Genomic DNA, 16027 nt, shown 5'->3' with positions numbered 1-16027 from the left:
TGCATCGTTAAGTAACGTTAACATTGCTAATATCTGCTCTGTAATGAAGATGGAAACATTCGTCTAATTAACCAGGGTGGTATTTGGTCTGTTGCAATCATCTGTAAGTATCAGGTATAGTAAACAGTTATCTATTGTAATTATCAACCATAAATTTTTAAGCTAAAAATGTAATGAAATAGAAGCACTTTCCCTGAATCACAGCTAAAGTCCAAGCTATATCTCATCAAATATGTGGTCATCTTTTATACTTCTGTCTTCTCTAGGCATTGTTCATTATCTAGAGCAGATGTGACAGGTTAATTTAATGCAGCAGTTAAGGTACGGCTGATTTCAAATCCTAGCATAATCTAGTTAAATTAAAGGTTTATAAACTTCTCTGGCCTATCAATCCATTATCAAAAAAAAGGCTGCTTCAGCACCTAACTCAAAATCTACCTTCACTAAGCAAACAAATAAGCAAACAAACTGTCCCCCAGTTGCACCTGAGGCCTCTAGGGCACCAACCCCCTGATCATTCCAATAGCCCCTGGTGAAGGTGATGCACTCTCTTCCTCGTTGGGAAGCACTGATGGACTTGAGCAAGTAATTTAATTTTTCCATCTCTCAAATTTATGTACAAATAGGAATCAAGACAGCATTATATCGTCCAAGTCATTCAACAGGGTTACTACTAACAGTAAGCAGTGCAATGACTGTAAGACGCTTAGCATTGTACCTAAAATCAAATAAACTCTCAGCTACTACCATCATCACCACTGCAATATTCACTGTACTTGGCACAAAATTCATTAACTACAAACTAGATCACAAAAGCGTAACATGCTAAATAATAAACTTGAAAGTAATAAGACCTCATAAAATGTATAATCTACCATGCTCAAGAAATTACTTTTAGGGGCTGGAGTGATAGCACAGCGGTTAAGGCCTTTGCCTTGCATGGGGCTGACCCGGGTTGGATTCCCAGCATCCCATATGGTCCCCTGAGCACCACCAGGAGTAATTCCTGAGTGCAGAGCCAGGAGTAACCCTGCACATCTCTGGGTGTGACCCAAAAAGCAAAAAAAAAAAAAAAAAATACTTTTAGTGGCAAATTTAGCAATATGTACCTTATCTTCAACAAACACAGATTCTTTAAAGCTCTGCAAATTGACTTCTAAAAAACTAGGAAATTATTAGACTATATATTCAAAATATATGCAAAGCAAGAAAAATACCCTGAAGGAAACAACAGGGAACTGGTTAAATATGTTAGGACAGATTTGTACGATTTTAGCTCTAAACATATTAAAAATGATAGCATAGAGACATTCATTGACTGGGAAAAAACATATTTCTATATTGCTAAATATTTTTAAAGTAGATTTAAAAACTCTTAATTTTAAAATATATAAATCACTTGTATAAATATGAAATTTTATATTTCAATATGACATCTAAACAAAAATATAAAATGACAGATACATATGCCAAAGTGTGTCAACAATTAGTTCTGGGTAGCAGAAGTTAAAGTGGCTTAAAAATTTTCTTTGTTCAGAAATTTTGGAAACCAAAACATTAAAATTAGGGGGCAGGGATATAGCTCAGTGGTATAGTCTGTGCTCCAAATGTATGTGAGCCAGGGTTCAATTTCTGGCACATACCTCACACACACACACACACACACACACACACACACACACACACACACTCACTCACTGAAATGACTGTACTTTCCAGTTAATTATTTACACATAAAATCTCCTTTGAAAACTTATTTCAGTCATTTCCACATACCTTTGTCTGAAGCTGCTCTTTTAGTACATTCAAGTAAGAGGTGCTCTGGTTCCCATGGTAATATTTTTCCTTTCTTCTTTCCACGTCTTCTTTTGAAGTGATGAGCCAGAAAAATTACAGACACAGCACTCACTGCAGTTACCACAAACAATTTCTTAGCTACTGGTGAAAATTTTATCTGGAAAAGATGCAGTTAGATTGAAAAAAAATTATTTTACTTAATCACTTAAAGCTGTAAAACTAAATTTACTCATTTTGTTTTGTTTTGTTTTTGTCCACAGTGCTAAACAGTGAGTGCTCAAGCAACCTCTCAGCCAAGCTCCTGCATGAACCGCATGACCCTATGAGCACCACCAGACAGGGCTCCAAAACAAAATAAAAGATAACAAAGTAAAGGGGCTAGAGCAATAGCACAGTGGGTAGGGCGTTTGCCTTGCATGCGGCCGACCTGGTTCGATTCCCAGCATCCCATATGGTCCCCTGAGCACCACCAGGAGTAATTCCTGAGTGCATGAGCCAGGAGTAACCCCTGTGCATCGCCAGGTGTGACCCAAAAAGCAAAAAAAAAAAAAAAAAAAAAAAGTGAAGCTCAAATGCCACTCCTTTGATTCTCAGCAAGTTTACCAGACAGCTGAACTAAAGGATATCATGCAGTGTCAGGAAACACTAGGGTCATACCCACAGGGGCAGGGGTCTTCTGGGCTACTAAGTTTATGCAACTAAATCTATATCACAGCAACATTTGTAACTACCAGAGTTATTCGAGTAGATCCTTGAAAACATAAACCATCCCCATGCCATCTGGATACCCGGGCAAAGATAAATTAACTCTAATTTATCTATCTATCAATTTCTAAATACCATTTAAATGAGTACTTTCATTTGTGAATTCTTCAGGCAATATGTATTTGGCATTTTTACAATGTACAGATTATGTTATAAACACTGAAATTAAAATCTTGATGTAAGGGGTCAGAGAAATAGTACAGGTGGTAAGGGTTCAATCATCAGCATCCTATGTGGCCCCCAAGGTAAGCCAGGAGTAATTACTGAATACAGAGCCAGGAGTAACCCCTGAGTACTGCTGATGTGGCCACAAAACAAACAAACAAAAAACCCCCATAAAATCTTGACGTAATTATTCAACAAGCAAATACTGAATGTCTTCTTTTGTTCAAAATGCACTGGGTAATATAAAGAACAAAGGTCTAGTGTCCTTGGAGCAGCATGCTGAATTGTAATAGACATATATTCATATACAATCACATTATAGTATAATAAACACAATAATACAATTGTTACTCAACTCCAACATCAGAGCAACAGGGAATTAACTTTGTCTTTGGAGACAAATACTATTAATCACCCAAAAATGCAAAAGAATTCTAAAGTTATAGATATGGATCTATAGAGAACATTTATTTACTTCAGAAAATAATCATTTTGTAGCTTAAATTGTTCATAGCAGCTTATCAGCAGCTATAAGGCAAGACTCCACGGCAACAACAACCACAAAAAGATTATATTTACTGAAGCCTGAGAACTAGTACAGCGGAACGGGCATTATTAGCCTTGCCAACTAGGTTCAATCCCCAGGATCTCCCAAGTAATTTCTATAGTTAGGAATATCCCCAAGCACTGCTGGATATGGCTCTTTCTCCCCCGTCACCCGCCAAAAAGATTATATTTACTAAGGACTCAGATGATAGTTAATGTTTTCTAGCAATAAAAAAATTTTTTAATAAAATCTTGTCATGCCTCCAACCCCCATTAAAAATAAAACCATCTGGGGTATATCAATCTATACCACAGAATACTAAAATAAAAAGAAACTAGTTTAGGGGCTGGAGCAATAGCACAGCGGGTAGGGCATTTGCCTTGCATGTGGTTGACCCGGGTTTGATTCCCAGCATCCCATACGGTCCCTCGAGCACCGCCATGAGTAATTCCTGAGTGCAGAGCCAGGAGTAACCCCTGAGCATTGCTGGGTGTGACCCAAAAAAGAAAAACAAATAAATAAAAAAAAAGAATCAAATTTAAATTACTCTCTCTTTACTAATTTTGCAACTTCCTATAAGTCACTTCTTAAGATAAAAGCTTAGGGACAATAGTACAAAGGGTAGGACGCTTCCTGGCATGTGTCCCAGCCCTGATTCAGTGCTGAACACTGCCAAGAGTGACCCCTGAGCACGGAGCCAAAAGGAAGTCCTGAGCACTGCTGGGTGTGGCCCCAAAACAACACACACACACACACACACACACACACACACACACACACACACACACACGCCTTTAAGTATATAATGAATAAAGAATATATACACCAAATATATGCACAATTTTATAAATATCTGGAGTTTTTTTTTTCTTTTTGGGTCACACCCGGCGATGCACAGGGGTTACTCCTGGCTCTGCACTCAGGAATCACTCCGGGCAGTGCTCAGGCAACCATATAGGATGCTGGGAATCGAACCCGGGTCGGCAGCGTGCAAGGCAAATGCCCTACCCGCTGTGCTATCGCTCCAGCCCCGAGAAATTTTTTAAAGACTGATCATGCTTCACGGTATAAGCACTCTGGAAAAAGCTTCCAATTAAAAAAAATTTTTTTTTTTTACTTTATTAGTCGCTCTACTCCTAGGTATTACCCAAACAAGAAGTCATATCCATAAATAGACTTTTTTACTTATGTTTGAAATAGACAGAAAACACTAAATGCCCATCAACATGTGAATAAATGTAAAGTTGGGCTAAGAAAGATAATATAGAAAAGATTAAGGTGCTCAATCAACTGGGACTTGATGCCCTGCTCTGCCAGAAATGACCCCTGAGTAGGCGTGATCCCAAAACCACACCCACCCCTACAAAAAGAACATCGACTTAACCATGCAATGAAATAACAGTAATTAAAGAGTACTAACTACTGATACCTATAGCAGCATGTATATCTTTTCAGAATTACTGGACAGAGTGAAAAGAGCCAGACAAAAGAAAACACATACTAACACACACTATTATGATTTTACTTGAAAGTCTAGAAAACACAATCGATAAAATCTTGAAAGCAGATGAGTTGTTGTGTGGGTCAAAACGGGGAGAAACTGGACTGGAAAACGCAATATTGAAACTTTTGGAGATCAGTCACAAAAAGTCATACTATATCATCTCACTTCTGAAGTCCCGAGGATAAATAATCCATTGAGAAAAAAAGTAGAAAGGTGGTTGCCAAGGGTGGCCGGAAGTGGGTATGAAGAGTATCTGTTTAAGGGCTGTCGTTTTGTTTTTGTAAGATAAAGAGAGCTCTGAGGTAGGTTGCACAGCAATGTGAATAAATTTAATGCCATGAAACTATACATGTAAAGGGACAAACTGGTCAAGTTTATGACACCTATGTCTTACCACAATAAAACAGACTTAAAGTCCCCTAACAGTAAGGACAGGTCCATAAGAATAATATAATTCACTGAAATCTCTGATAATCAACTCTGTAAATTCACTTAATGTAGGTTGTGTTGTTTTTCTTCTTCCTTAAGTTATACAATCTCCTTTAAAAGTTAAGAATATGAACTTTAGTGCAGGGAAATTGTTCAAAGGAGTGCAATGCAAGCTCTGCATGCTAAATACCCTGAGTCGAACCCCTGGTACTACCTGCCTCCACCACTCAGCATTGATATAACCCAGAAGCCCTCTGAGCACCAATGAGGAAGCCAAGAGGGGGAGGAGAATATGTGTATGTATGTATGTATATATATATATATACACACACACACACACACATATATACATATATATAACATACACACACACATACAATTTTCTTCTAATCTCCATCAGTTAAAACCAAATAAGCGTTTTACTTTTTTTTTTTTTTTTTTTGCTTTGCACAGGGGTTCCTCCTGGCTCTGCACTCAGAAATCACTCCTGGCGGTGCTCAGGGGACCATATGGAATGCTGGGAATCGAACCCGGGTCGGCCGCATGCAAGGCAAACGCCCTACCTGCTGTGCTATCACTCCAGCCCCAGAAGCGTTTTACTTTTTGCTGTTGTTTATTTATTTTAGTTTTGGGGTCACAGTGGCAATGCACAGGGGTTACTCCTGGCTCTGCACACAGGAACCACTCCTGCTGGTGCTCAGGGGACCGTATAGGAAGCTAGAGATTGAACCTAGGTCAGGTATGCACAAGGCAAGTGCCTTGCCAGCTGTACCTATCTCTCCTACGCTAAAAACCAAGCAAGTTTTTGTTCGTTTGTTTTCAATTTTTTTTACATTGGATCACTGTGAGATAGACCCTTTATTATTAGATTTCAGTGTTCCAACACCCATCCCTCCACCAGTGTACATTTCTTGACTGAAGCACTTAAAAGCTCAACTGAGGAAACAGAGAGATATTACAGGGCAGTTAAGGCACTTGCCTTGCATGCGGTCAACCCTGGTTTGATCCCCAGAACAATATGTAGTCAATCATGCCAGCACCATCGGGAGTGAGTCCTAAGTTCACAATCAGGAGTAAGCCCTGAGCACTGCCGAGTACAACCCAAAAACAAAACCAAAAAAGTTTTATTTTTTTCTATTTTAAAAGTCCTCAAATGAAAATAAATATTGTAAGCGAAATATGTTCTTCCAATAATTTCTTATTTGGTGTTTGTTTTATTTACCTGGGAGAGAGAGTAGTACCATGATAGAGGAAGATCAAACACTCTGAGTACTGCAATCTTCAAGGGAAACTGTGATTCCCTTGCTGTTTCTTCTGACATGACTCCACTTCTAATCTTCAATACATGAAATAGTAAAAACTGATTAGTCACAAAGCTTTCTACTCTACCAGTGGAAAGAAAAAAAATTCATAATTTAACTTTTTTTTTTTTAAGTTAATTACTTATATCGTTACACTTACCTGAAACACACACACACACACACACACACATTCTGGGCCAAATTTACTTGATCCAAAAGTCTGTTCATTGATCACCAAAGCAAGAAACAAGAAAATAAGTTTGATTTGCACTTTGAGTTTCAGGTAGTAAATTTTCCTTAGGGAATTGAAAGTGTAAGATTCTCCTTTTGTATTAAATAAACATTTTGGCTTTTTGATTATAATTAAAAATTCTACTTGTGGAGCTGGAGTGATAGCATGGCAGGTAGGGCCTTTGCCTTGCATGCAGTCAACCCGGGTTCGATTCCCAGTATCCCATATGGTCCCCCAAGCACCACCAGGAGTAATTCCTGAGTGCATGAGCCAGGAGTAACCCCTGTGTGGTGCTGGGTGTGACCAAAAAATCAATCAATCAATCAATAATCTACTTGTCCTTAATCATTTCCTAGGAATAGGGGAGGGATTAGTGCAAAACAAAATCTGGTTGGAAAAACAGATTCCTGGAGCTAGAAAGCAACTTCCCAATTCACTGAACTTCCAAACTTGTGCAATTATTTGCTAGCTGTCCCATTTTAAAGATCTTCCAAAAAAATGTCATTTTATGCGACATAATTCTGTTATCTTTTTCTAATGAAAGCAAATGGACTGGAGCATTAGCACAGCAGGTAGGGCGTTTGCCTTGCATGTGGCAGACCCGGGTTCAATTCCTCCATCCCTCTCCAAGAGCCCAGCAAGCTACCGAGAGTATCCCACCTTCACAGCAGAGCCTGGCAAGCTACCCATGATGTATTCGATATCCCCAAAACAGTAACAAGTCTCACAATGGAGATGTTACTGGTGCCTGCTCGACTGATGAACTATGGGATGACAGTGTGACAGTGCTACAATGAAACCAAAAGTATGTTGAGTCAGACTGAAGTCAGCTATCTACAGAAAAGGCAGTTATTACTCAGCAGGGCCCTTAAGGATAGCAGAAGTGAACTGAAAGAAACAGGATGGTTCATGATCTGGGCCATCAGAAACTCAGTTTAGTCAGTATATCCAAATGGACATACATTTAGCAAAGTCACACAGTTTTGGTGCATTAAGAATTAGTTTATAATAGGGAAATACACCAGTGGATTAAAATATATCCCCTCTGAAATAAAAGAGTGCAGGGAGGTGATAAGTAAATTAAGGCTGCCGGGTCACTGTCACTGTCATACCGTTGCTCATCGATTTGTTCGAGCAGGCACCAGTAATGTCTCTCATTGAGAGACTTATTGTTACTGTTTTTGGCATATCCAATACGCACGGGTAGCTTGCCAGGCTCTGCCGCGCGGGCTCGATACTCTTGGTAGCTTGCTGGGCTCTCCGAGAGGGGTGGAGGAATCAAACTCGGGTCGGCCGCGTGAAAGGCGAACGCCCAACCGCTGTGCTATTGCTCCAGCCCAAGGCTGCCTGGTAAGCATACAAATTAATGGGCTCTTGCATGCCAGGGAAAGTGGCTCAGGGGTACAGCACAAAATTAATGGGCTCTTGCATGCCAGGGAAAGTGGCTCAGGGGTACAGCAACTGCTTAGCACATATGAGGCCCTGGATTTGATTCCCAGCACTGTCAACAGGAAAAAGCAGGGGCCAGAAAGATAGTACAGTGGATAAGGCGCTTGGCTTGTATGTGGCTGATTTGGGTTTAATCCTCTGCATACCATATGGTCCCCAGAGCACTGCCGGGAGTGATTCCCTGAGTGCAGAGCCAGTTATCTGAGCCTTGACAGTTATGGAAAAGGGAGAAAGAAAGAGGGAGAGAGAAAGAGAAAGAAGGAAGGAGGGAGGGAGAGAAGGAGGGGCAGAGAGCTAGCTCGAAGGACTGAGAATGTTTTGCATGCACAAGCCCCAGGTTTAATCCCTGGCACCAAATGATCCTCTAAACATTGCTGAGAGCCCCTGGCTCTGAGCTGAGTGCAATTCTCCAGCAGAGCCTAGTGAAACCCCAAAACATTCATCTGCATTTATCTCTGCTGTATGTGGAACCCAGGCAACTCTGAATACCCCTCATTTTATTCACACAAGAATCAAAACTACTGATTAAGTTGTAGTTTCCTTTCAGAGTAAAGAATAATACTGCAGGATCCTCAAGGAATGTCCTTTCTGTAGTGAAAAATAATAAGATCTAGCCAAAAGAATGTTGTTCAAGAATCTGTTTATTTATACTGTACATCATTCTTTTAAAAAAATCACAGTTTCCAAGACACTGTCGAGGGCATTCAGAAAGAACAGTATAATGGTGGGTTACTGCTGACACTGTGCCCAACTTTCTTGCACTCCCAGGGTATAAATGTAATCACCCCCACCCATGCTCTAATTACAACTTTTAGGATTCAGTGTAACTAGCTCTAATTGAAGTGCATTCATTTCAATTAACTGCGATACAGACATATTTAGAAATGCAAAGGAAATCAAGAAATATTTAAGTAAAAATTGCTTCTCTGGAGAATGAGTAACAGCACAGGGTGACTGGGCAGGGAACCACTGCTTCCATTAAAGGCCTTCTGACTATTGGATGTCCTGTTTGTTTTGTTTCCTGCATCACGCCCAGCAATGCTAGGGGCTACTCCCAGCTCAATGCTTGGGGGTTACTAAAGTGGTGCTAGGGAGAACCATGATGTGCCAGGCATGGGGCCTGGGCATCTCAAATTCATTCCATTCCTTTGATTTCTCTCCATTCATCTTGGGCGTTTGCCTTGCACACGGCCAACCTGGGTTCAATTTCCTCCATCCCTCTCGGAGAGCCCGGCAAGCTACCGAGAGTATCCCACCCGAATGGCATATTCGATATGCCAAAAACAGTAACAATAAGTCTCACGATGCAGACGTTACTGATGCCCGCTCGAGCAAATCGATGAGCAACGGGATGACAGTGACAGTGACCAGGCAGCCTTAGTTTACTTATCACCTCCCTGCAGTCTTTTATTTCAGATGCCTGTATATTTGCTTTCTATTTTAAATGTTAGACTAAAAGCAAACAAAACAAAGCAAGAAAACCAGACCAGGGTGATAGTTCATGCCTTGGCATGCAGGGGTCCTGCATAACAGGGTTCCAGGAGCACCACCAGGAACAAACTCCAAGCCCAAAGCTGGGAGTAACACCAAAGCACTGCCAGTGTGTGCTTTCAAAAAACAGATGGGGCCAATGCAATAATCCAGCGGGTAGGGCATTTGCCTTGCACATGTCCAACCTGGGTTCAATCCCAGGCATCCCATACAGTCCCCCAAGCACAGCCAGGAGTAATTACTGAGTGCAGAGCCAGGAGCATCCTCTAAGCATCGCTGGGTGTGAACCAGAAAGGAAAAAAAAAATCACACTTATCACATTACTCTCACACACGCTTCTTTTCTAGAAACATTATTAGCAATTAAATTCTGCATCGTTAAGCCATTTATGCTCCTGCATTCATCTATATACACATATTTATCTTTGTACATATGTAAACATACAGACTGACAGTGAGGGGGGAAAGAAAGAGAGAGTAAGTCGCCCAGTCCTAGCAAATGAATTACTCCATAAAACATACTTCAATTTCTTGTTTGCTTTGTTTTTGTGCCATACCTAGCCCAGTTCAGGGTGTATTCCTGGTTTTCCACTCAGGGATAGCTTATGGCGAGTTTTGGGGGGACCATATCTGGTGCCAGAAATGGAACCCAGTTCGCCTCAAGGCAAGTGCCCTGCCCATTATACTCTCTGGCCCAAGGTTTCAACCAGAGGAGAAAAAATAAAACAAACACTTCATTTTTTTTTCAGAGTTTGAGAATTGTGCATTCTAATTTCCTCTTTCATCCCTTGTTACAATGACTCCAAGCTGAATTGCTAATGACTGAACAACTTTTATTTTTTATTTTGTTTTTGTTCTATTCTGGTGGAAGCCACACCCAGAAGGGCTGAAGGAAGCTACTCCCCGCTCAGTGCTCACTGCAGGCTGCGGATCAAACCGGGGTGATCTACATGCAAAATATGTGCGCGCGCCATCCTTTGAGCTATCTTCCTGACCCCTCTATGAATATTTAAAATGCAGTTATTTTAATTACTTTCTTAAGAGTCCATTAAATATAAAGGCATTTTTCATATTCAAATGTATAAAAGAGTATCTACAATATCATCGGAAGTACAGTAGCATATAATACACTTTTCTCCATTCTAACCCCGGGAAAATTAACAAGTATGAAAACTCGAGTATGTTTTAACCACTCTAAACTTCTATTCCTCAACTTAGACTTTAGGATCCAAGCAAAAATGGAAGTCCGAAATGCTCCAAAAACTGACACGAATCAGAAATCTATACAAACCTAACTCTACGAAGAGTTTTTAAACATAGTGGAAACGCTCAGTTGCCATCATATTGAAATAATCATAATAGTAAGAGCAAAAGTTCTTGGCGTCCTAAAGCCAGAAAATAAATGCTGAACAATTGCATGTACAGACGGGCTTCTATGCCACCATCCTTCTGATGCTGAATTATCCTCTGAACGCACCTTCAAACAAAACGCAATCCTCCTAATCCAAAAACCACTCCCCGCTCTAACAACCAGCACGCAAGCACAAACTTGGACCACATCAGCATCCCACCTCCAGAAGAATCCCCTCTTCTCCCACAGCGCCATCCTCTGAAGACCTCCTTTCCCTTTACCAAGAGGGCCAAAAAGGGGGCTCCCTCTGCACTCGGCAGTCGGGACTCTCACTTTGGAGCCAAGCTGTCCTGCGCCCACCCACACCCCACCCGGCTCCCGCGGGCCTCCCTCCGGCTTTCATTCGTAATTCGCTCGTGATTCACAGCGCCAAGGCCGGCGCAGGGGTCTGCACCCGGCCGACCCCTTCCCGTAGCTTTCGCCCCGTCGGCGCCCCGATCCCACCCATCCAAACGATCGTCGCCTGCGCCCGCGTACCTGGTACTCCCAGCCAGGTACCCCCGTGCCCACGCCTGCTTCCCGGCTGAAGCCGGGTGCAGAGCAGCAGCCCGGTCGCTGGGGCGGAGTCCTTCCGGGGTCAGGGGATGGAAGGTGGAGAGAGAGTGGTGGGGGCCTTCTGGCCTTTCGGCGTGAGGGGCCACGTGTGAAGCTTCTCACGCCATTTTTGTTTTGGGCACAGGCGCAGGCGTTGCCAGGTGGACGGAAAGACCTCCTTTCTCCAACGCTGCCAGCTCCTGCGGCGTCGCTAAGCATCCTGCGAAGCTGCTGACAGCGGGCACTTGCCTGTAGAAAAAAAAAAATGCAGTCTTCCTCCATAGATTGCTAAAAAGAAAAGCAAAACAAATTCAGACCACAAACACACCAGAGATCCAGATTAAGAACTTTCTTTTTCTCTTAATGGCTGGAATAATGCTTTATGACTGTCTGTACAATAATATGTATACATCATATTTTGTTTAGCCAGACATTTGCTGATGTATATATTTTACTGTTGGGGAAGATGTTATCGTGAATGAACATTTGTATGCAAGTATCTGTTTTTGAGATCCTCCTTTAAACATCTTTGGGTATAATACCTAGGGGCGAAATTACTATACCATAGCACTGTAGCACTGTCTTCCCGATGTTCATCGATTTGCTCGAGTGGGTACCAGTAACATCTCCATTGTGAGACTTGTTGTTACTATACCATATGGTAAATCTATTTTTCATTCTTTGAGGACCACCGAATTGTTTTCCACGATGATTATAGAATTTGTTACCAGTAATACATGGACATTCCAATTGAAAGAAAGGAAGGAAATAGAGAGGGAGAGAGAAAGAACAAGAGAGAGAGAGAGGGAGAGAGAGAAATACAAACTGTGGATACAGTCTCCAAAGAAATGCCTTTCAAGAAGCATCCCAACCTGTATCAGTGAGGAAGTTATTATTAATTTCATTTCTCTTTGCTTTTCCCCTTGTCTCTCTCGCTGGATTAGGTAACTAAAGAATAAGCCAACACAGCCAACTGTGAAGGCATACATAGGGTAGTCAATGCTGAATGTCTAATACACAGTAAATTAATGGGAGAGGGAGAGGAAACAAACAAAAAATTCACAAGACACTATCTCTATGTGCAGTCTTGAGCTCAATCACAATCAGAATCGCAGATTTTAAAGTTCCAAGAGCTCTGGAACACCTAGGATGATAAGCATGAGGTCGTGAGTTCCACCCTTCACCCCCTCACCACACCCCAGAGGCCCCAGTAGAATCATAGCAGTTCAGCTGTTTGAGACTTCTAGGGCCATGACTAAGTGTGCAATTTCCAGCACATCACCACCACATATGTGGAAATACCACAAAAGTGCGACATCCCGTCTAGCACCATAACCGGGAGCAAAAGTTCCACAACCGAGTATGTACAAACCCCAATCTTTGCAGAAACAACAAAGGGAAGAAAAATTCTAACTGGGAAGGGAGAGATGTTAGGACTCCTGAACACAAAGCCAGGAGTATCCTCTGAGCACCACCAAGTGTGGCCTAAAAAATGATAAGCAAGCAACTTCATTTGCAGAGACAACTCAAAGGGCCGAGTGCACGCAGATGCCCAGATTCAAATCCTGGCAGTGCATGGTCTCTCAAATACCGCAAAGCACCCACTGAGCACAATGGATGTGGGCGCAAAGCATAACAAAATTCCAATTGCTGGACATGTTTGTGCTGAAAAGCCAAGAAAATTTTGTAATGATAGCTAATATATAACAGCATGTGAAGGAATAAGACTAAGCAAAATCCTGTTAATTTTCAAAGTGCTCATTTAGTCAAGTAGAAAACAGGAAGAATGAAAATATCCTTGTGTGTGATATTAGCTAAATTATAACTAAAATTGTTCAAAATGAGTCTGATGTGAAATATCTAGCATTTGTAAGGTAAACAAAGCTCTTAACACTTTAGGAAAATGGACTTTAGTTTTTGGGGTTTTTTCAGGTTTAATCTAGTCAATTAATTTTCTTTATTTTTGTTTTGGGGCTACACCCACATTGCTCAGGACTTAGTCCTGGCTCTGCAATTAGAAAATACTCCTGAATGGGGCCGGAGCGATAGCACAGCGGGTAGGGCGTTTGCCTTGCACTCGGCCGACCCGGGTTCGATCCCCGGCATCCCATATGGTCCCCCAAGCACCGCCAGGAGTAATTCCTGAGTGCAAAGCCAGGAGTAACCCCTGAGCATCGCTGGGTGTGACCCAAAAAGCAAAAAAAAAAAAAAGAAAGAAAATACTCCTGGAAGGCTCAGAGGATTATACAGGGCTCCAGGGATCAAACTCAGTTCAGTGACATAAAAGGCAAGCACTTTATCCAAAATATTATCTCTTTGGTCCCCTAAAAGACTGAAATTTGTTAGGCTATTTATGTTTATTTCCAATCTTCTTTCTGCTACCTTGTTTCTACTTCTCATGATTTTCAAGCATTCAACTTAATAGGAAGAGCAATAATAATAATAATAGCTATAATTTAGAGCAACTTTCCTAAGAATATTATTGCTTTTTTATTTCCCAAAAAACATCAGGAAAGAGGTATTATTACGCATTAGGAAAGGACTTAAATGTTTTGGGTTATTTTAATATTTCAGAAAAAACTAGAAATACCCTATTTTTAAGTTTATTTTTCTAAATAAAATTTATTTTTCTAAATAGCTTCCAGGAATGACCCATAACTGCAAAGTCAGAACTAAATCCTGAGCTCTGCTGGGGCTGTGGCCCCCAAATAAAATTAAGGAAAATTAATTAACTAGATTAAAATTGAAAAAAATGAATTCCACTTTCCTAAAGTGTCAAAAGCTTCGTTTACCTTCTAAATGCAAGATATTTCACACAGGACTCAGTTTGAACAATTTTATTTATTTATTTTTCTAAATAAAAATAATTTTCTCTGAGTATTCCTTCTCAGTTGGCAGAACAGTCATCTTCGTAATTTCCAACTGTATAACTAGATTGTTGTTACTGTTACTGTTTTTGGCATATCGAATACACCACGGGTAGCTTGCCAAGCTCTGCCGTGTGGATGAGATACTCTCGGTAGCTTGCTGGGCTCTCCTAGAGGGACAGAGGAATCCAACCTGGGTTGGCTGCATGCAAGGCAAATGGAGATGTTACTGGTGCCTGCTCGAGCAAATCAATGAGCAACGGAATGACAGTGATACAGTGATAACTAGATTACTGTTAGTTATGAGCAAAAAAAAAAAAAAAAAAAAAAAAACCAAGCCTGAGTGTTAATACAGCAGGTAGGGCTCTTGCTTTGCACACAGCAATACAGGCTCGACCTCTGGCACCATATAGGGTCACCCCAGGCCACCAGGAGTGACCCCTCAGCTTCAGAGTCTGGAGTGAGTCTTGAGCATGACCAGGAATGGACCCCAAACAAAATAAATAATAACAATATAATAATAGCAACTCAGACAACTTGACCTCTCTTTCTTTTATTCTGTGTCTTCTAGAAGAGTCTCTAAAGGTTATACGCTATCTGTAGAGAGTTTTGGTAGCAGAAGGTGTGCTTTGCGGGTGGGGGAACGGAGGCTTGGGTAGGCACTACAATGGATAGGAAATGCCACAAAGAGGTAGCCAAGCTTAAGTTATATTCAAAGGTTATACCTTGGGGCGGCTGGAGTGATAGTACAGCGGGCAAAGCATTTGTTTTGCACACTGCTGACCCCAGTTTGATCCCTGGCATTCCATATGGTCCCCTGAGCACCACCAGGAGTAATTCCTGAGTGCAGAACCAGGGGTAACCTCTGAGCATCACCAGGTATAACCCTAAAATCACACAAAACAAAATAAAACCAACAACAAAGATTGTATTGCTTCACTTTAGTAGCTAAAAGGAGCCTCTAATAATTAGCCACAGATTTCCACAAATGTTAGAAAATTAAACAGTAAGAAGACTCCAGCAAGTGAGTCAATAGTCGAGGAACCCACAAAGAATCACCAACGTCAGCATTTTGGAGTATCTAACCTGCAGAGCCCCTGCAGAGGGGCTGCAGGGATAGCACAGAGGTTGGGCTTTCGCCTTTCACGCGGCCGACCTGTGTTCGATTCCTCTGCCCCTCTCGGAGAGCCTGGCAAGCTACCAAGAGTATCAAGCCCGCATGCCAGAGCCTGGCAAGCTACCTGTGCGTATTGGATATGCCAAAAACAGTAACAATAAGTCTCTCAATGAGAGATATTACTGGTGCCTGTTTGAACAAACCGATGGGCAACAGGATGACAGTGATACAGTGAACCTGCAGAGGGTTCCAAGTCATACTGAGCCACGAGATGGGATATATCTGATGTTTTATTTAGGACATATAGGATCATTCAGTTGAGACAGTGTATAGCAAATGTACTTCATGAATTATTAATGGAAACAGCACTTTTTAGGTGACAACATTAAGCCATCCAAAGTCTAGCCCTTGCAAGAATT

At 41.4% G+C, this 16027-nt stretch overlaps 1 protein-coding gene across 2 annotated transcripts in view; it reads right to left on the bottom strand.

Moving 5' to 3' along the window:
• The window catches only part of MIGA1 (mitoguardin 1), a 73215-nt gene extending 61544 nt beyond the window's left edge, over positions 1–11671 (bottom strand). The window contains exons 1-3 of one of the 2 annotated variants that reach the window (XM_055139458.1): positions 11568–11671; positions 6430–6543; positions 1777–1954 (exon numbers count right to left, since the gene is read on the bottom strand). In XM_055139458.1, coding sequence (XP_054995433.1) covers positions 1777–1954; positions 6430–6528 — 277 coding nt within the window. In that variant the 5' untranslated portion in view covers positions 6529–6543; positions 11568–11671. The remainder of the gene's footprint in view (positions 1–1776; positions 1955–6429; positions 6544–11567) is intronic. The other variant, XM_055139459.1, reaches the window with a different exon arrangement.
• Between the last annotated feature and the right edge of the window lie 4356 nt (positions 11672–16027).

Source organism: Sorex araneus, chromosome 5 (genome assembly GCF_027595985.1).
Source record: "Sorex araneus isolate mSorAra2 chromosome 5, mSorAra2.pri, whole genome shotgun sequence".
NCBI lineage: Eukaryota > Metazoa > Chordata > Mammalia > Eulipotyphla > Soricidae > Sorex > Sorex araneus.
Note: the sequence above shows the minus strand (reverse complement) of the source record. Positions and strands in the feature narration are given on the sequence as shown.